Source organism: Rhinopithecus roxellana, chromosome 8, assembly GCF_007565055.1.
Source record: "Rhinopithecus roxellana isolate Shanxi Qingling chromosome 8, ASM756505v1, whole genome shotgun sequence".
Taxonomy (NCBI): domain Eukaryota; kingdom Metazoa; phylum Chordata; class Mammalia; order Primates; family Cercopithecidae; genus Rhinopithecus; species Rhinopithecus roxellana.
In genome coordinates this window covers 117,394,493-117,415,357 of record NC_044556.1, presented here as the reverse complement: position 1 = coordinate 117,415,357, position 20,865 = coordinate 117,394,493, and the positions used below count along the sequence as shown (strand labels likewise).

The window sequence follows — 20,865 nt, the reverse complement described above, 5'->3', positions numbered from 1 at the left end:
TGCCTCGATGCTGTGGTCACTGAGTTGGCATCACACTCAGCACCCTGCCCAACATAGACACCACCACCCCCCCCACCATAGCTGCTGCCACTGCCTTCCTAAGAACAGTGACTTCCTGTTTTCTAAGTTCTTACCCTGCAATGTCATCACCAGTTGTGCCTGAGCCTGGGGGTGGAGCTGGGCAGCAGCAGGACTCAGGGCTCAAAGTTGGGGGGTCAAAGGAAGGAAGGTTGGGTAGTAGAAAGCTGGCCACTCCTACCGGGATCGTGAGATACTGTGGTTCATGTTGATTCCATTAGTACCTACCAACTGAGCGCTTAGCAGGTACCAAGCCCTTTCCATTTGAGTGTCACACACCCTGGGAGGTTGCTGTGATTACTCAGTGATCACACAGTAGCAACGCCAGGACTTGGATTGCAGTTGTCTCCTTCGTAGGATTTATTCTTACCTGTAGGGCTTCCTACCAAAGTGGAATCAAGCTGGATGGGGGTGAGGTTTGAAAGACTGCCCAATAGAAATTGGAGGATCTGTGTGATTTGTGCTTCTGAAGGCAGAACTAGGTTCAAAGTTTTTTTTAACTCTGAAAATTAGAGCTCTCCACCAGTGATTGCTGGGTGCTGAGCTTCCTGTCACTGGAGATATTCAAGTGGAGGCCAGAAGTGCTACCAATGAAGAAACTCCTGGAAGACGTGGGAGGCCCTCTATATGAGAGGAACCCCAGAGGCACTGGGATAAGAGAAGGGACTTTGCATCAGATGCACTCAGAAAATCTCTAGCTGTGTGACCCATTTGAGCCACAATGTCATTATCTGCAAAATAGAATTGGTAATAATTCTGCCCGTATTGTGCAAGGTTGGTCTGAGGATTAAGCCAGATCATGCAAGTGCAAAGAGTTCTCTAAACTGTATGCTTCGTGCATGCGTTACATCATTATCATTTTGTGAAGTGAGGAGTTCTCAGAAAGTCTACACACTGCTGAGCTCCTACTGTGTGCCAGGCACTTTGTACATACCCATTATCTGTTTTTTTGTTTTGTTTTGTTTTTTCTTTTTTTTGTTTTTTTTGAGACTGAGTCTCACTCTGTTGCCCAGGCTGGAGTGTAGAGGTGGGATCTCCACTCACTGCAAGCTCCACCTCCTGGGTTCACACCATTCTCCTGCCTCAGCCTCCCGAGTCACTGGGACTACAGGCACCCGCCACCACGCCCAGCTAATTTTTTTTTTTGTATTTTTAGTAGAGACAGGGTTTCACCGTGTTGGCCAGGATGGTCTCCTGACCTCGTGATCTGCCCGCCTTGGCCTTCCAAAGTGCTGGGATTACAGGCATGAGCCACTACACCCGGCCCCCATTATCTGTTTTTATCTTCACACACTCCTGAAGAGTGGGTATCCCCATCCTGAGCTGGGAAACCTGGCCAGGTTCTGTCCCTCACTCTGGCAGGATGGGGTGGGAGGTCAGAGGGCCGTCCCCTGCTGCCACTGCTTGTATCTGCAGAGCCTCCCAGCATGCGCCACTGTGCAGGGCACCCCACAAACTTTACCTCATTGCTCCGCACCCATGAAGTCGGTCTTATCAAAGCCCTTTTGCAGATAGGAAAACTGAAGCTCAGAGAGGTTAAGAAGACTGTGCCAAAAGAAGCCAATAATGGGGCAGATTCCACATTTGAGTCTTAGAGTCTTTCTGACTCGAAGGCTTATGTTCTTTGCTCTTCTCTAAGCCTGTGATGTGCTGGTGAGGAGGGGAAACGAGCAAATGAAACTACGTGGCACCATCTGTCCTTGCCAGAGCCAGTGGTGGGGGAGGACTCGAAGTGAAACGTTTACAAGCCGTTGTGATTAAGTGTCAAAAGTGGGCAAAATGGCAAGGGCTGTGAATTCAGAGGTAGGTGGAAACTCTGGGTCCTGTGCCCACAGGTCAGGTGCATCGAAGGCATAAGGCTAAGAGAAGTACCTGGAGTCAGGAGACCCAGGAATTCCCTTCCAGCTTTGCCACTAACCTGCAGGTGTCCTTGGTGAAGTTGCTTCATTTCTCTGATCTCAGTTTATCCACCTGTGAATTGGGCCCCATAATAGCCCCCTGTTTGTCTCCTGGCACTCATAAGAATCAAACTCCATCAGACACAGGAAGTCAGTTTAAAAGTAGAAATTAGGGTTCGAATGAGAAGAATCCTTATTAGTTGGATGTGAGGGAGTCCTGCAGATGCCCAGCTCTGAAACAGGATTTGCTGGAGAAGGAGGTTGACTGGAGGGGAAGAGGGCACCAGTGTGTATTTGCAGCCTCAGGGTATGGCTGGACCAGGTTGATTAAGGCCTGATCCCTGTTAGCAGAAGTTCACAGTCTGGCTCAGAGACAATACAGTTCAAGTAAATCTCACCCAGAGAAACCAGATTCTGTAAGGATAGGTGTGTCTCCCCCAGGGTGCACTCTGGGGCCCCAGAATCTTCCTGTTAATGGCCAGTGCCATGAGACTTCCTGAACTCAGGGCTTTTATGAAGATGACAAAAGGTTATAAAGGGATGGTGAGGCTCACTGTCACTAATTAGACTCACAACACTTAGATACAATGACCCATATGCCTAGATACTCTGTGATCCTCTTTGTCTGCCCCCAGCCTCCTCTGAGCATCTCACATGGCCTATTCCTGGTATCTTGCTACAGGGCAAGAAGGTTCCAGCTTATTGTGCATGGGCTTAAAGTAGAAATCATGGCAATAACAATAGGTGACATAATGGAATACATACTCTTATGGGGTCCTTCGCCCCATAAGAATTATTTTATTTGATCTTCACCCCATAAGAAGTATCGTATTTGGCCAGGCACGGTGGCTCACGCCTATAATCCCAGCACTTTGGGAGGCCGAGGCGGGTGGATCACTTGAGTTCAGGAGTCTGAGACCGGCCTGGCCAACATGGCGAAACCCCGTCTCTACTAAAATTACAAAAATTAGCAGGGCGTGGTGGTGCGTGGCTGTAATCCCAGCTACTCGGGAGGCTGAGGCAGGAGAGTCACTTGAACCAGGGAGGCAGTGGTTGCAGTGAGCTGAGGTCATGCCATTGCACTCCAGCCTGGGCAACAGAGTGAGACTGCATCTCAAAAAAAAAAAAAAAGAAAAAAAAAAGTATCGTAATTAACCCTCACCACTATCTAACGAGACAGGTTGTATTGTTATCCCCATTTTACAGATGAGAAAACCAAGGCTTAGAGAAGTTCCATAATACACAGTTCAGAAGTACAGTGTATAAGAAGGACCAAAGCTTTAATTTTGTTCCTTCTATCTGTTTGACAGAAATTTACATTTGTTGTAGGGTGTAGCTGCATTCTATGGAAGGCTGGGCTTCCCTCTCACATGCTCTGGCCACTGTAATGATGCAGGTCTGAATCTCAATCCATTCATGGCCATGCAATGAAGTCCCCATGCTCAGGTTCCACTCCAGGCCACTTAAGTCAGAGCCTCAGGGGAGAGGGCAGTGGATTGAGAGTCTGCGTGAGAACGCTCTGTCAGTCTCTGGGGCTCCTTTCAAATGCTGAGGTTCTCCTGGGTGCTGTAAATCTTGGGTAGGGATCAGGAACATGAAATAAAACAGCTTTTCCACTTGTACAGAAAAGTACTTACCACGTAAAACCCAAAACCTCCTAGGAAGCAGCTGTTGGTCCCTTTGGGATGGAATTGGTAGAAATATGAAGAAGCCGCAGGAGGGCACGCAGGGAAGAAGCCAGGACCAAGAAGAGAGTGACGATGCGGTGCCTTTGAGCTGGCATCCTGCAAAACTGTCTGCTGTCCAGGGAAGCCCCTGCACCTTGTATGTGGCCTCAAGAGCTAAGCCTTAAGCCCCATGAGGGTAGGGACTCAGAAGACTTGACCCAAATATCAGACATCATTGTCTTTTGATTCTCATCACAACCCTTAAGGTAGATATGATTACCCTCCATTTAACAGATGAGGTAACTGAGGCCCAGAGAGGGGAGTTACTTGTCCAAGACCACACAGCTGGTAAGTGGCAGAGGAAGTACTCGAACCCACCTGCACGCAATCTAGAGTTCATTCCATTTCAATAGTTCCCCGCACAGAGCAGATGCCCAATGAATATTTCATTAATCGCATAACTGAATCAGGTCCTGCATCCCTGCATGGAGCTTTCTGGGCCATGACTGTCTTCCTCAGGCCCATCTCTCCCAGCACAGGCGTAGTGGGACTGAGGAGAGGAGGGTCCGACACAGGGAATTATATTGGGGTTGATATCCTCTCCTCCACCCAACCACACACACTTGTCATCAGTCATAAAACTATGCAGAAAGAAAGGAAGAAGGAAGGAAGGCAGGAAGGCAGGAAGGCAGGAAGGCAGGAAGGAAGGAAGGAAGGAAGGAAACTTGTTCATATTACTTATCTCAGGGAGGTGCCCAATCCCCCTGCCCCTCTACTGTGCTGAGTCTGCACAACACAAAGAAATATTTCTTATTTGTGCTAAATTTACTGTCCAGTAATTTTTCTGTTCTCATTTTCTGTGACAAGCAGCTGAGTGATTTTCTCCTGGCTTTTCTTCTGAGTCTCAACCAGTCCCATAAATCACCACTGTTATCTCCTCTGCAGTCCTAATAGCAAAAAGTCACCCCAGTTTTGGTGGCCTTCATGGGAGCTGGCTTGTCCCCGAGAGGCCTTTAGATCCTCCCTAGGTCAGTGAGGACTTCCAGCAATACCTGGGGGCCAGAGGGCAGGCACACCTGGGGCTGGGCCCAGCATCTTCCTCATCACTGAAGCTCAGCCCTGAAACATTCCATGATATCGAGTGATTGTCTACCCTGTGCCCTGCACTCCGATGCCGGGGCTGGAGGAAGAGGCAACAATGAAGACGCAGCCATTGGTCTCAGGTGCTGGCAGCCTAGATGGAGGGGCATCTGAGTCCTGAGGAGTTGGGTCTGTAGAGCACTTTGGGAGATATCGGCTCTTGAACCGACATCCTCTCACTTTTTCCTCAGGGGTTCAGGTGGTGGGACAGTCTGATTTCAACAGGTGTTGAGTGGAGGGGTAGAACACAGGCCTGGAAGAGGATCTAGCTCAACAGGCAAGGGGGTAGAAAAATATGGCTGTGTTCAAGGAAGAATGGGGTATAAAAGACAGGAGCAGAGGGACAGGGTGGCACAAAGCTGTGGTCTTTTCAGGCCTGGACTTGTTCTGGCAGAGCCCTAACATGGCTGGACAAAGAGCTTGGACTCTCATCCGAGTGGCTGGGTCTCTGGGGAGGGTCTGTGGGAGGTTTGCAGAGATCAGCTGCCTGGGGGCAAGAGGGGTCCTGAATTAGGGTTGGAGTCAAAAGCTTGGGGACAGAGGGATTCAGGGTGGTGGGTGTGGGAACACTGGCGGTTGCCTTTGAATCATCTGCTTCCATAGTTCGTCGGGGAGGCCAAAATGTTGCTGGTATGGAGGGGCAGGCAGGGCTGGCCCAGGGGCAGGAAGAGGGAGAGAGCTGCTAGGGGTCAGTCCTGGGCTGCCTGTCACTGTGTGCTCTGAACAGGAATCCTCGGTGCCTCTGTCAGAGAGTGGGTGGCAGGAGGATCTGACGATGATTACATTTAAGGCAGTGCCTGCAGAAATGTTAGTTTTCACCTGTTCGACAGAAGAGGCAGCTGACAGAGCATACATAACCTGCCCCAAATCACACAGCCAGAAAGAATGACAGTACTCCCACATATGGCCTCCACTCCCTCTGCCCGCATCTGGGTCCAAAGGCCACCAGAGGGCGCCCAGGCCTTGGGAGACAGACACTGGCTGGGCTGGCCTGGGACCTCTGCTCTAGTTACGAGGCACGGGTGGAGTGAGATGGATACCATGCCCTGTTTTACAGGTTGAGTTGTTGCACATTTACCTAGTAGGAAGTATGGTCAGACTAAAATCCAAATCTCCTCATTCACAGTGCCATGATGTTTCTAATAAAACCGCTAACTGTTTTTATTCTTTCTTTTTCTTTTTTTTTTTTTGAGACGGAGCCTCACTCTGTGTGCTAGGCTGAAGTGCAGTGGCATGATCTCAGCTCACTGCAACCTCCGCCTCCCAGGTTCCAGTGATTCTCCTGCCTCAGCCTCCAGAGTGGCTGTGATTACAGGTGCCTGCCACCACACCCAGCTAATTTTTGTATTTTTAGTAGAGACAGGGTTTCACCACATTGACCATGCTGGACTTGAACTCCTGACCTCAAGTGATCCACCCATGTCGGCTTCCCAAAGTGCTTGGATTACAGGCGTGAGCCACCGCACCTGGCCCAAAAATGCAAACTTTTAGTTAACCAGAGTATATACTGTATCTGCATTCTTCAGCCCATGGTACTCCAGTGGCAGTGCCAACTAAAAGTGCATTAACTACAGCTTGACAAAGGTTAATATGGCACTAGGAGTTAGGGGCCCCTGGGAAATTTGCAGTGGGAGAGGCTAACACCGAAGAGACCTTTGAGCTGCATTTTGTAGGATGCATCAAATGTTACCGAATAGTAGGGTTTCAAGGAGAGAGATGGAGGGAACATCAAGAGGGAAGAGTGCATGCAAGGCACAGGGCAAATAGTCCGGAAGAGCAAGGCATGTCCTGCGAATGCGGTGTGTGTAGTGGGAGGAGGGGAGACAGGGAAGGCTGAGGCCATGGAGCTGGGACTGGGGGGCAGGGAGATGCTGGGCCTAGGTGGGGAGGGGCACCAAAGGTACCTCTGTCTGTTGCCCATGAAACCCTTCAGGGCACAGGGAAGGGAAGCTGAGCACCAGATCCCACTGTCCTCGGTGGGAGAGTGCCTGGTACTGAGGTAGGTAGGGAGTATGGGGAGAGTTAACCCAGATTCTTGCTGTCCTAGTTAACTGTTAGATATTGAAATGATCTCATTTGACCATCATTTGACCTGTTGTCTCCCATGGGTAGGCCTCAGAGCCACACACCTCAGGCTAGGAGTACCATTCATCCAGATGTGAACACCTTCCAGAGGTTTCCAGAGTTCTTGGTTCACACAGGCACTAACATGGCTGGGCTTCTGCCGCTGAGGCAGGAGCTCTGTGCACAGAGAACAGCCTCATCTGCCCGCCTTGTTTCCACCTCCCCTCCCCAATATTGCTTCAGGTTATTTGGCCCCACAGGGGCCACATCTGCCATTGGTGCCAATAGGATTTCCAGGAACTAGCTAAGGTGGGAGGGAGGGAGGGGGTTGTGATCAGGCTGAAGCATGGGGATTGGATATAGTCTCCGTGTCATGATTTTGTTGGTCACAGTCAGTCCTAGTGCCACCCTAGGGTGATGGGGATGTGTTCTGGTTACCTTGGGCCTGGCTGACCAGCTTTATCTCTTGGCACAGAGGCACAGAGCTTTGGCCTGCTGGATCCCAAACTCTGCTACCTGCTGGATGGAATCCTCTTCATCTATGGTGTCATTCTCACTGCCCTGTTCCTGAGAGTGAAGGTGGGTACCACTGGGCTTTGGGAGGAGGGCACAGGGACCTCCACTTGATGGATGTTCAGAAGCGCCTTGGTCTTGCAAAGTCTCAAGCTTGGGTGGTGCCTGGGGCTTGGTATCCAGGAGCAAAGCAGGGACCAGCCAAGTGTGTGCCTTGAGTGGGCTGAGGAAGAGGTGGCAGTGTCTGGCTGAGATGGACAGGGTGGGAGGGAGAGCCTGGTGCTAGGCACCTCCCTGACAAGCTGTACAAATGTGTGCACATCAGAGTATCCCAGGGAAGGTGATGGTGCAGGCGACAAAGGGGCTTACACTTAGGCAGAGGTCCTGCTGTCCAAGTGTGAATGAAGGCCATGTTAGCCTTTCTCTTGAAAAGACTCTTTCCTCACCTGTAGTAGGAGAGTGGACAGAGCCTGGGTTTTCACTTGGTGCCTTGCAGACCCTGGATTTCTTTGTGGGGCTGGTCATGGTGTGGGCAGAGGGTGGAAGAATTTAGGAGTAAAGGGGAGGATCCAGTCTCAGTCATCACTTCGGTGCTCCCCAACCCATTTCTTGTTTGCATGTTGAACTTTGGCGTAGTATTTTATTTGAAAAACCAAATCTTACTGAGTTTCTTGTTTTAAGTTTGAAAATGCTGCCCTAGATGATTTCTAAGGTTGTTTCCAATGCTCTAGATCTGTAAGACATTGCAGTTTCTCCCGCCTGAAGCGGCATGAAGTGAAGCAAGAGTGAGCCTGTGTCAGCTTCCAACAGATGCTCAGGACACTAAGCAAACGCTAGGCTTCCTGGACACCAGTGCAGCAGGGCGATGGCTCAGGGCTGGGCGAGTGATGCACGTACAGCACCCTGCCCCCAGGGTCAAGATAGGAGGCGGGACCTTGACCAGCCGCCATCCACCCTGGATTGTCCTCAGAGTCCCCGGAGGAAGGGACCCTAGAGAATACTCACGTCCGCGGGGGCGCAGACCAAGAACCTTACACCTCTGCGCACGCGCGAGGGCGCTAGCCCGGGAAGAATAAACGCCAGCGGGTCCTGGGCCAGCGTGATGGATGCACGTGTCACAGGCAGGAGGAAAGACAGCTGGGCTCAGAAAAAGCGGCTGCCACGACCCGGTCCCTGCAAGGGCTCAGCCCCAGGAGGCAGGGCACGCATTGTTAGTTGCCAAGGAGCGGAGTAGGGCTGTCCCTCGGGTCGCCGCGCGCCCTGGCACCCCGGCACCCCTGCGCGCCCTCGCGGAGCAGTAACGCGCTTTGCTCTCTGTGTTGCAGTTCAGCAGGAGCGCAGACGCCGCCACATACCAGCAGGGCCAGAACCAGCTCTATAATGTAAGTCAGTCTCGCCGCAGACCCTCCGGAAAGGAAGGGCAGTCCCCTCCTCGGACCTAGGGAACATGCCCGCCAGAGTCTCGGGTTTAAGTCTGGTCCGCAGCTATCACCTCTGCAACCCGGCTGCAACTTGTTTAACCTCAGTTTTCTAACCCGTAAATCAAGTGTAGTAATTGTACGTGTCTCAAAGGGCGCCATAAAGATTACATGCTTCAATGGCTTGATACGTGGAAAGAGCTTAGTATAGTGCCTGCCATTAGTGAGCCCCCAAGCCATCAGCAATTTGCAAAGGCTAGAGATGGGTAGAGAAGGCATGTATTAGAATCTTCCCGGAGGAGGGGAAAGCGATTTCACACTCCCTGTGCAATGGGACTGTGGTGGAATTGACTACCACCTCTGAGCCCCAGCTTCTCTATTTGCTCATGAGAATGTTGTTCCTTATCCTGTTGGACTGATCAGCATATAGTTCTTGGTGACCTTTGGGGATCCCATCCACTGTCATCTTAATGCGTGTTCTCTGAGAGGTCCTCTGGGATGATGGTCTCCAGATGGACCAGTTACCATCCCCTCCCCAGCCGCTGCCCCTCTTTTTGTGAATCACCCCGGAGAGGGAAACCACACTCTCCAGACCAGCTGGCCCTATCCTTCTGAGGTTCCTCTGTCCTGTGTCTGACACTTTCTTGTTTGTTGTAGGAGCTCAATCTAGGACGAAGAGAGGAGTACGATGTTTTGGACAAGAGACGCGGCCGGGACCCTGAGATGGGGGGAAAGCCGGTAGGGGTTCCTCTATCTTCCTGTGTGTTCCTGCATGTGTGGTGGGGTTCAGCCCAGGCTACAGGGGAGGGTTCCTCAGCTCACTCGGCAACCGGACTCGACCCTCATGTGTGGGCCTGGGACAAGAGAAGAGATGGAGACCCACTCGCTGCCACAACCTGTTCCTTCCTCCTTGGCTCCATTCTGCATCTCAAGGGACCGCATCCCCGGAAGTGGTACCCACTGCTCATGTCTAAGCTCTACCCACTTCCCCTCAAACTGCTCCTTGGCCATCCTGAGATGCACACATGGTGGCACCATCTGCCCCAAGAGGACAGACCTGGTGAAGAGGTCCATACAGGAAGGGCCCAAGACCACTGGATAACCCACGTATAGTTGGGGTATGGTCCCTGGGGGGCTCTGATCTTTTGGCTTTGTAGACACTATACCCTGTGGGTAGGGGAGCAGCTGGATGAGACCACAGTAGGGTAGGGTCCTCTTTGTTTTTTCTCCTTCATTCTTATTTCCTTCCTTCCTTATTTCCTTCCTTCCTTCCTTCCTTCCTTCCTTCCTTCCTTCCTTCCTTCCTTCCTTCCTTCCTTCCTTCCTTCCTTCCTTCCTTCCTTCCTCTGTCTTTCTCTTTCTGTTTGTTTTATATTGACAAATTATAGTTCTACATATTTATGGGGTACGAAGTATTGTTATGATTTTTGAATATCATGTGAAATGATTAAATTAAGCTAATTAACATATTTATCACTTCAAATATTTAACTTTTTTGTGATGAGAACATTAGCAATTTACTCTTAGAGATATTAAAATGTATAGTACTCACGTATTAGCTATATTCAGCATGTTGTGCTGCTGATCTAAAAATAAATTACTCTTCCTATCTAATTGAGGCTTTGTACCCTGTGACTATCATCTCCCCATTCCCCATCCCCCCATTCCCCAGCATCTGGTAAACATCATGCTACTTATCCATGCTTCTGTGAGTTAAACTGTTTTAGATTCCACATATAAGTGAGAACATGCAGTGTTTGTCTTTCTGTGCCTGGCTGATTTCACTTAGCATAGTGGTCTCTGGATCCATCCATGTTAGAGTGAATGACAGAATTTCTTCCTTTTTAAAAGCTGAATAATATTCTATTGTGTGTATGTTCCACAGTCTCTTTATCTGTTCATTCTTTGACGGACACTTAGGTTGATTCTGTAACTTGGTTATTTTTTGTTTGTTTGTTTTTTGTTGTTTGTTTTTTTTGACAGTGTTTCGCTTTTGTTGCCCAGGCTGGAGTGCAATGGCACAATCTTAGTTCACCACAACCTCCACCTCCCAGGTTCAAGCAATTCTCCTGCCTCAGCCTCCCGAGTAGCTGGGATTACAGGCATGCGCCACCACACTTGGCTAATTTTGTAGTTTTTTAGTAGAGATGGGTTTCTCCATGTTGGTCAGGCTGGTATTGAACTTTCGACCTCAAGTGATCCACCCGCCTCAGGCAACCAAAGTGCTGGGATTCCAGGCGTGAACCACCACACCTGGCCTTGTTTATTGTTAACAGTGCTACAATCAACATGGGAGTATAGACATTTCTTCAACAAACAGACTTCAAATCTTTTGGGTCAATACTCAGAAGTGTGATTGTTGGGTCATATGGTAGTTCTATTTTTAGTTTTTTGAGGAGCCTTAATGCTGTTTTCCATAATGGTTGTATTAATTTACATTCCCATCAAGAATGTTCAAGGGTTTCTTTTTCTCTCTATCATCGTCAGCTATTGTTGTCTTTTGTCTTTTTGGTAATACCCATCTTAACAGGAGTGAGGTGATCTCATTGTGGTTTTACCTTTTATCTCCCTAATGGTTAGTGATGTTAAACATTTTTTCATGGATCTCTTACCCATTTTTATGTCTTCTTTTGAGAAATGTCTATTCACCTATGATTTATTATTAATATGAAGTTTTACAGTTTCAGGTCTTGTGTTTAAGTCTTTAATCCATTTTGAGTTGATTTTTGTATATGGTGTGAGATAAGGTCCAATTTCATTCTTTTGCATGTGGATATCGTTTTTCCAGTACCATTTATTGAAGAGACCATTCATTTCCCATTGTATATTCTTGGCATCTTTTGCTAATTGCTCGGCTGGGACCTATGTTACTATATTGAATAGAAGTAGTGAGTGTGAGCATCTTTGTCTTGTTTCAGATCTTAGAAGAAAGAGAGGAAAGGCTTCAGCTTTTCCCTGCTGAGTGTAGTGTTAGCTGTGGATTGGTCGTATGTGGCCTTTATTGTGTGGAGGCACATTCCTTCTATATCTAATTTGTTGAGAGTTTTTAGCATGAAAGGAAGTTAAATTTTGTCAAATGCTTTTCCTGCACCTAGTGAGATGATCATGATTTTTGTTCTTCATTCTGTTAATGTGGTGTATCATGTTTATTGATTTCATTTGTTGAACCATCCTTGCATCCCAGAGATAAATCCCACTTGACCATAGTGAATGATCCTTTTAATGTGTTGTTAAATTTGGATTGTTAGCGTCCTCTTAAGAGCAGGGCTCAGGACAAAGGCCAGGACTGTCTTGGTGGAAGGGCAGTGCTGCCGGATGCTGACAGTGATCACACTGTCCAGGCTGAGCCCTGTGCTGGTTGTGTTGTTGCTAGAGTGAAGAGGCAGTAGAGAGGCTGTTGATTTCATTGACCACTCCTCACCCCCACTATCCAAGCTTATCTTGCCTCCTCTCCTCTTGTCTGGACTAGGAGGGTGTGGGGAGGGCACTTCTCAGTAGGACCTCACTACCAGAGGCTGGCCCTACTCCAAATGATGGTATGTGACACCTTTTGTCTTCAGTCAAAAGTCCCGCTTGTCAGCTTGTGATGTGTGTGGTGTTCTGTCTGCAAAGGGACAATCTGCAGGCGTCCCCATGGCCTGCCCTGGGCAATGCTAGGGTTGGGTGGGCCCCTCTGGGAGAGCAAAGTGTGTATCCAACTGCAGGTAACCAAGTATGAGCCATGTAGTGCCGTGAGGGCCCCAGCAGTGGCCTAGGCAAGGCTTGGGTAGCACAGGGAGGAGAGAGGCAGAGGGCAGAGCCCCAGGGAGCTGCGGTAAGGGGGCAGGATGGGGTTTGCTGTAATTTCATGGCTTGGGTTTGTGTTTCTCTACCTCTAATGTCTTCCCTTTGTCTTTCCTAGCAGAGAAGGAAGAACCCTCAGGAAGGCCTGTACAATGTGAGTAGAGGAGACCTCACATTTGACTTTGGAAAGTTGGAGGAAGGACTGGAGGAAGGCTCCAGAGGAAGGGCTGCAGGAAGGGCTGGAGGAGAGCTCTGGAGGAAGGGCTGGAGGCTGGAGGAGGAGGGCTCTGGAGGAAGGGCTGGAGGAAGGCTCTGGAGGAAGGGCTGGAGGAGGGCTCCGGAAGAAGGGCTGGAGGAGAGCTCTGGAGGAAGGGCTGGAGGAGAGCTCTGGAGGAAGGGCTGGAGGAGAGCTCTGGAGGAAGGGCTGGAGGAGGGCTCCGGAGGAAGGGCTGGAGGAGAGCTCTGGAGGAAGGGCTGGAGGCTGGAGGAGGAGGGCTCCGGAGGAAGGGCTGGAGGAGGGCTCCGGAGGAAGGGCTGGAGGAGGGCTCCGGAGGAAGGGCTGGAGGAGGGCTCCGGAGGAAGGGCTGGAGGAGGGCTCCGGAGGAAGGGCTGGAGGAGGGCTCCGGAGGAAGGGCTGGAGGAGAGCTCGGAGGAAGGGCTGGAGGAGGGCTCCGGAGGAAGGGCTGGAGGAGGGCTCCGGAGGAAGGGCTGGAGGAGGGCTCCGGAGGAAGGGCTGGAGGAGAGCTCTGGAGGAAGGGCTGGAGGAGAGCTCTGGAGGAAGGGCTGGAGGCTGGAGGAGGAGGGCTCCGGAGGAAGGGCTGGAGGAGGGCTCCGGAGGAAGGGCTGGAGGAGAGCTCCGGAGGAAGGGCTGGAGGAGAGCTCTGGAGGAAGGGCTGGAGGCTGGAGGAGGAGGGCTCCGGAGGAAGGGCTGGAGGAGGGCTCCGGAGGAAGGGCTGGAGGAGGGCTCCGGAGGAAGGGCTGGAGGAGAGCTCTGGAGGAAGGGCTGGAGGCTGGAGGAGGAGGGCTCCGGAGGAAGGGCTGGAGGAGGGCTCTGGAGGAAGGGCTGGAGGAGGGCTCTGGAGGAAGGGCTGGAGGAGAGCTCTGGAGGAAGGGCTGGAGGAGGGCTCAGGAGGAAGGGCTGGAGGAGAGCTCTGGAGGAAGGGCTGGAGGAGGGCTCTGGAGGAAGGGCTGGAGGAGAGCTCTGGAGGAAGGGCTGGAGGAGGGCTCAGGAGGAAGGGCTGGAGGAGGGCTCCGGAGGAAGGGCTGGAGGAGAGCTCTGGAGGAAGGGCTGGAGGAGGGCTCTGGAGGAAGGGCTGGAGGAGGGCTCTGGAGGAAGGGCTGGAGGAGGGCTCAGGAGGAAGGGCTGGAGGAGGGCTCTGGAGGAAGGGCTGGAGGAGAGCTCTGGAGGAAGGGCTGGAGGAGGGCTCTGGAGGAAGGGCTGGAGGAGAGCTCTGGAGGAAGGGCTGGAGGAGGGCTCAGGAGGAAGGGCTGGAGGAGAGCTCTGGAGGAAGGGCTGGAGGAGGGCTCTGGAGGAAGGGCTGGAGGAGGGCTCAGGAGGAAGGGCTGGAGGAGGGCTCAGGAGGAAGGGCTGGAGGAGGGCTCTGGAGGAAGGGCTGGAGGAGGGCTCTGGAGGAAGGGCTGGAGGAGAGCTCTGGAGGAAGGGCTGGAGGAGGGCTCAGGAGGAAGGGCTGGAGGAGAGCTCTGGAGGAAGGGCTGGAGGAGGGCTCCGGAGGAAGGGCTGGAGGAGGGCTCAGGAGGAAGGGCTGGAGGCTGGAGGAGGAGGGCTCCGGAGGAAGGGCTGGAGGAGAGCTCTGGAGGAAGGGCTGGAGGCTGGAGGAGGAGGGCTCCGGAGGAAGGGCTGGAGGAGGGCTCCGGAGGAAGGGCTGGAGGAGGGCTCTGGAGGAAGGGCTGGAGGAGGGCTCTGGAGGAAGGGCTGGAGGAGGGCTCAGGAGGAAGGGCTGGAGGAGAGCTCTGGAGGAAGGGCTGGAGGAGGGCTCTGGAGGAAGGGCTGGAGGAGGACTCCGGAGGAAGGGCTGGAGGAGGGCTCAGGAGGAAGGGCTGGAGGAGAGCTCTGGAGGAAGGGCTGGAGGCTGGAGGAGGAGGGCTCCGGAGGAAGGGCTGGAGGAGAGCTCTGGAGGAAGGGCTGGAGGCTGGAGGAGGAGGGCTCCGGAGGAAGGGCTGGAGGAGGGCTCCAGAGGAAGGGCTGGAGGAGGGCTCTGGAGGAAGGGCTGGAGGAGGGCTCTGGAGGAAGGGCTGGAGGAGGGCTCCGGAGGAAGGCAGTTGCTCCACACTCTGTGGTCTTTGTCCAGACCTTCCCTTCTTGCGGCCTGCAGGAGCACCTGCTTCTAGGAAGCCTCCTTAGCTAAAAAGTGCCAAGTCGTCTCCCTTCCCTCCCTCCCCGACCCCTTCTGCTGGATTTCCCAGGTTGATCAGCCTGGGGTGTAGGGAGACACAGCAAGGTCAAGCTAGGCAAGGACAATGTGGCTGGCCCCTTCGAGGGGCTCCTGTTCTGGGTGCTGAAGTCTTCTGAGTGTCAGCCCTTATAGGAAAGTCAACCTCACACTCCTGGGTGTGACCCTGAACCCTGATTGTCGATCTGGGTTGCCATGCAGGAGACCCTTGCCAGTGGCAGCCTCCTGTTAGGGAGATGCCTGCCCACTCCTCCTGCGGGGAGGGAGGGTTGATCCACAGCCCGTTTGCCTGTGTAAAGAGACAACTTGCTCAGATAAATGATTCTGGGGCTCCAGGTGAGCCCTTGTTTTGCCCAGTCTCCGTGTCTTTGTCTAGAGCTCCACATCCTATCTTTTTGAGCCTAACTTAGCTCCTCAGCTCAGTGCAGAGAGCTGGCAGCTCAGAGGAGACTCCAAAGGGCTGAGGACAAGGTGGGTAGGCTGGAGCTGGTTGTGGGCAGAGAAGTTTGTGTGCATAAAGTTTGGAGCCTTGATTGTGGGAGCCCTCCCTCCCTGCCACTGCTGCCAACTTGGGGATCAAGAAGCTTCCTCTTGTAGGGGAGCCTGCTGCTTTCTTCATTAGTTGGTAAAAATCAGTGTTCCATGCCCTGTTCTGCAGGCACTGCAGAAAGATAAGATGGCGGAGGCCTACAGTGAGATTGGGATGAAAGGCGAGGTGAGTGTTGCTGTTTCTTAATTCCCACGGGAGTTCCTCGTGGTCCTCCAGACATGCCTGCTGCAGGCCCCCTTTCCCATCCACTTCTCATCCCAGCTGCAAACGCCCATGTGGCCATCAGAGGTGAAGGTGAACCTGGCAGTCACCCAGTCAGGCACAACATAAGAACTAAGGAAGGGCTGATGCTCTTTCAGGACTGAAAACCAAATCTAGATTCTATGACAGCCTAAGCTTTGCAAAAGCAGGTCCATTTTAATAATAGGAAGCATCAAGTGCTTAATATGTGCTGCCATGTTCAGTGCTCAGGACCACAGGTCCCAGGGCAACATGAAAATGTGGGACCCTCTTGTTCATCAACAATTAAGGATTTCAAAATGGTGAGTGAAGCATTGACCCCTTCCAAGCAGGGGTTCTCTGTAGTTTTATTTAATTCCCACAACAACCCAATGAGAAGCATGTGCCCTGCGAGGCACAAGGAGGCAGAAGACCTTACCCAAGGTCTTCTAGCTGGTAAAGAGGGGCGTGTGAGTGAACTGACTATGCCAGAGCTCGTAACTGCTCAAAACAGCTGGTTGTCAGTGAGCAAAAATGACTAGCCAAGAACTTTAAGAGCCGAAGGGAAGCCCATTTGTCCAAGCAGTGGGCAGCACAGGTCCTGTGGGTCTGGACCTTAGGAGTCTGATGTCTGTGGGGACCTGACTAGGGTGGAGCAAACCCAAGCCCCATCGTGGCCAGGCCTCACCTTACTCTGCAGAGATGAAGGTCTGAGGATCCTTCTCTCTCAGGGACAGGGGTGCGGCTGGGAGACAGTTACCTCTGACTTCCTGGGTACCTTGGGAGGGGCCCTTGAGCAGAAATGCCACTACTGACTGCCTGACTTTCTAATCCTTTTCTCATTTCACTCCCAAAGAACCAGCGCCGGAGGGGCAAGGGGCACGATGGCCTTTACCAGGTAGGAGCTGCCGGCATCCCTTCTGCAGAAGGGGCACCACCTGACAAGGGGCAAGACCAAGGCCCCCACATTTTGCCTGCCGGTGGCACCAGCTCTTACCAACAGCTGGGCAGGGCAAGCCCAGGGCACCCATTTAGGCCAGCGGCAATGCCACTGCCAATAAGTCCCTAGAGCACAGCTGGGACTCAGCCATTCAAGCGAATTACTTGGCTCCAACCATGCCTTGCTTGGCCACGGCAGCTAGAGCAGCAGCTGTCCAGAGAGTATGCGGCCTCCCCGCAGGTGCAGATGGAGGCAAAGGACCACAGAAGTGATTATCCTAGCTCTTTGGGTTCTTGCAGAACCCTCACTCTGCGTCATTTCCTTAGGCCTCGTAAGATGAGAGGTTGGCTGGGAAGACTGAAGGAAAAAAAGCTAAGAAAAATGGCAGCTTCAAAAAGAAAATGTTATGTAGTTAGGTGCCTGGTTTTTGCAAATCAGTGCAGGCAATTATGTAAACTAAGCACGGTCTACTTCTCTAAAATATGATCCCCAGCAGGTTGTCATTTCTCTCCTTCCGGCTCCCACGGGCTGTTCATAGCTCACTCTTCTGACTCCCGTGTCAGGATGCCCAGCTTGCCTGAGTTGAGTGATATCAAAATGGCCCCAGAAACTTACCTGTGTGTGGCTGCTGTTGATCTGTCTCCTTCCTGGCCCCCGGACCAGGGGGACAGGCATTCCAGCAGGTTTGGGGCCAGCCTTGTGGGACTGTTCCTGACCAAGAAAATACTAGAATCACTGGGCCTGGGAGGGAGGCTCGCAGAGGGCTGAGGTCAAGGAGCCCCTCTTCTCCCTGTGACAAGTCCAGGGAGACAAGTCCTTTGGGCCCAGGTATCAGGGACAGCAGATTCTCTGGAGCAGGCCTGGGCCCTTCCCCCTGATTCCTGCCCAGTATGGGAGGTGGGAGACTCCTTTCTCTTAGGTCCAACAGGAAGTTGGCGGCGCCCAAGCACTGTAAGGCACAGCATTTGAGGAGCTGAGAAGAGGGGTGAGAATTTAGCTGGAAAGGAGTTGCTGCAGGGATGTTTCCGGCAGGGCACAGAACCCATCTACCAATGAAGCTGTTGCAGCCAAGGCTCCCGCCCGTGGAGTCAGGGGGATTTTTCCTGGGCCTCTGGAGGCTGCGTGGGTGGTCACGGGGCTGTGCTGCAGACACCTGTTGGCCTCCGGGTTGGCTCCTGCCCACACAGGCTACTGACCCATTTTTGTTTTCTGATTTGTTTTCACCAGGGGCTCAGTACAGCCACCAAGGACACCTACGACGCCCTTCACATGCAGACCCTGCCCCCTCGCTAACAGCCAGGGGATTTCACCACTCAAAGGCCAGACCTGCAGACACCGAGATTATGAGACACAGGATAAAGCATTTACAACCCGGTTCACTCATCTTCTCAGCCACTGAAGTATTCCCTTTTGTGTACAGGATGCTTTGGTCATATTTAGCTCCAAACCGTCACACACAGACTGTTGTCCCTGCACTCTTTAAGGGAGTGTGCCCCCAGGGCTTACGGCCCTGGCCTTGGGCCCTCTGGTTTGCCAGTGGTGTAGGTAGACCTGTCTCCTGGTGGTTCCTCGTTCTCCCTGGGAGGCGGGCACGCTGCCTCTCACAGCTGAGTTGTTGAGTCTGTTTTGTAAAGTTCCCAGAGAAAGCGCAGATGCTAGCACATGCCCTAATGTCTGTATCATTCTGTCAGTGTCTGAGTGGCTTCACTCCTGCTGTAAATTTGGCTTCTGTTGTCACCTTGACCTCCTTTCAAGGTAACTGTACTGGGCCATGTTGCACCTCCCTGGTGAGAGGGCCGGACAGAGGGGCAGATGGAAAGGAGCCTAGGCCAGGTGCACCCAGGGAGCTGCATGGGCATGGGAAGGTGGGTGGGCAGGGGAGGGTCCGCCAGGGCCTGTGAGGGTTGCGGGAGCCTCCCTGCCTTGGGCCGCTGTGCTGCACCATTGAACTGTACCATGTGCTATGGGGGCCAGAAGATGAACAGACTGACCTTGATGAGCTGTGCACAAAGTGGCATAAAAAACAGTGTGGTTCCATGTGTGAATAAAGTGCCAGGGAGCAAGAGGAGGCCCTTGATTCACCTCACACTTCCAGTGAATGACAAAATCATCATTGTGAAGGCCTCGGAGGAAGACCCAACACATGGGACCTATAACTGCCCAGCGGACAGTGGCAGGGCAGGAAAAACCCCAGTCAATGTACGAGGACACTGCTGTGTCATTACAGGCCACAGGCCATGGATGGAAAACGCTCTCTGCTCTGCTTTTTTTCTACCGTTTTAATTTATACTGGCATGCTAAAGCCTTCCTATTTTGCATAATAAATACTTCAGTGAAAATGCAGCTTTATTCTAAGCTTTATTTCAGCAGTCAAGCTTCTAATGGCAATTCAGTCATCAGTAAATCAGCAGGTTGCCCTTGAGGGAGGAGGGGAGCAAAACTGGTGATTCTCAGGAGAGAACAGGACAGTTCCTGGGAACCAGCACATGAGCACAGGTGCATCCTGCGGCCCGGAATGCTGCCATGTGCGTGGCGTCGCACAGGGCAAGTGGGCCGGGCATCTAGGCTGGGTGGCTGTGCCTTAGAGAGAGTGGGGCTCGGTGCAATAAGATGTGTCAGGATGGCCCCAGAACCAGAGAGGGCTATGGGAAAGGAGCCCTGCAGCACAGCACCAGCTTGTCGGGTGCAGGAAAACAAGCGTGAGAGACTGGCCTGGCACTCAGGCATTGGAATAGGCAGCGTGTGAGCAGAAGGTGTCCGGAAGTTATGCACAGCAGCTGACACCACAGTGCAGAATGTCTCAGTGCATAGGGTTTGAGGGAGGGATGGAGGACAACAAGTCTTCTAGGTGTTTCCCTCAACAAAAGGTGGCCCCGTTCCTAACAGTATTTCCTCTAACTGCAGTGGCTATATATAAGGCCCCAATTCAACAAGCCCACCAACTAATATTGTGTGAAGACTGAAATCTGTACCTTGACTTTTTCAAAAAAGAAATCCAAGACCATGACTGTTAAACGTCCCTGAAAATTTGGGATTCCAACAGGAGCCAAGCATATCATCGCTAGGCATATTTAACAATTCACAGGCAACTCATAAAGAGAAGCCATTGGATTTGTAACTCAGCCTCAGGGGAATTCTGCTACTCACTAGGCTTTTAAAACTGAAGTCTGGTTCATCTATTAGTGAAAGAGTGCCACTCACACCGAGGGCTTGTGCTACAACAAGTTTCGAGGTCAGTTGACTTATATATACAGGCTGTGTGACCTGGATGGCTGGTTTGAAAAAAGTGAGTTGATCCAATTCTGTCAAGAATATGTGTCAGTCTAGGCATGGTGGTTCATGCCTGTAATCCCAGCACTTTGTGAGGCTGAGGCAGGAGGAACTTTTGAGCCCAGGAGTTTGAGACCAGCCTGAGCAACACAGGAGAACCCTGTATCTACAAAAAAATACAGTCGGGCATGGTGGCATGTGCATGTGTTCCTCACTACTCAGGATGCTGAAGTTAGAGGATTGCTTGAGCCCAGGAGGTCAAGGCTGCAGTGAGCCGAAATCCAGCCTGGGTAACAGAGGGAGACCCTATCTCAAAAACAAAAACAAAATAAAACAAAACAAAACAAAAAAAATATATATATATATACACACACACACATAAATATTTTTAATAACATATGTCTAAAGAGGCAAGGAGAAAAGCTGGCACTGGACAGTGAGCTATGGTGCTACAGCGAACCTGGGGTGGGGGCCATATGAGGCTACATGCATGGTAACCACATAGACAGCAAGCTGGGGGAGAACTGAGATGTGCTCACAGAAGCAGGGCTGAGAAACCAGTTTCTGAGAGAGCAAAGCCCTGAATCCGATGGGAGAGTGGCTAGCCCTGGAACTGTCAGAGTTCCTGCCTTTCCTGAGGTCTGGCAATTCCTTCTCCACAGCACAACTGCACTCCCTCCATCCGAAAACACTGTTGGTTATTGATGTATCAATTTATTTCAAGGGGAAAATTCCTAAATATCCATCGTAAGATGTAGATCTGTTTCATGGGTTAAAGTGTGAAGATGTGCTTAGAATCAACGAAATACGGAATTTTCCTTGTATTGAGGAAACACATATATAAGATGGAAGCTTTCAGTATTTTTCAGACTTTTATTCAAATGTCACTAAACTCAGAAATAAGATATGAATAT

The 20,865-nt window shown here is 51.8% G+C and overlaps 1 protein-coding gene across 4 annotated transcripts in view; it reads left to right on the top strand.

Moving 5' to 3' along the window:
- The window catches only part of CD247 (CD247 molecule), a 91,349-nt gene extending 72,325 nt beyond the window's left edge, over positions 1 to 19,024 (top strand). The window contains exons 1-8 of one of the 4 annotated variants that reach the window (XM_030936359.1): positions 6,002 to 6,098; positions 7,323 to 7,426; positions 8,686 to 8,742; positions 9,436 to 9,516; positions 12,683 to 12,715; positions 15,631 to 15,687; positions 16,598 to 16,639; positions 17,909 to 19,024. In XM_030936359.1, coding sequence (XP_030792219.1) covers positions 6,017 to 6,098; positions 7,323 to 7,426; positions 8,686 to 8,742; positions 9,436 to 9,516; positions 12,683 to 12,715; positions 15,631 to 15,687; positions 16,598 to 16,639; positions 17,909 to 17,974 — 522 coding nt within the window. In that variant the 5' untranslated portion in view covers positions 6,002 to 6,016 and the 3' untranslated portion in view covers positions 17,975 to 19,024. Of the gene's footprint in view, positions 1 to 6,001; positions 6,099 to 7,322; positions 7,427 to 8,685; positions 8,743 to 9,435; positions 9,517 to 12,679; positions 12,716 to 15,630; positions 15,688 to 16,597; positions 16,640 to 17,908 lie in introns of those variants that run through there. The other 3 variants (XM_030936358.1, XM_030936360.1, XM_010371798.2) reach the window with 3 other exon arrangements.
- The last annotated feature ends 1,841 nt before the right edge of the window (positions 19,025 to 20,865 follow it).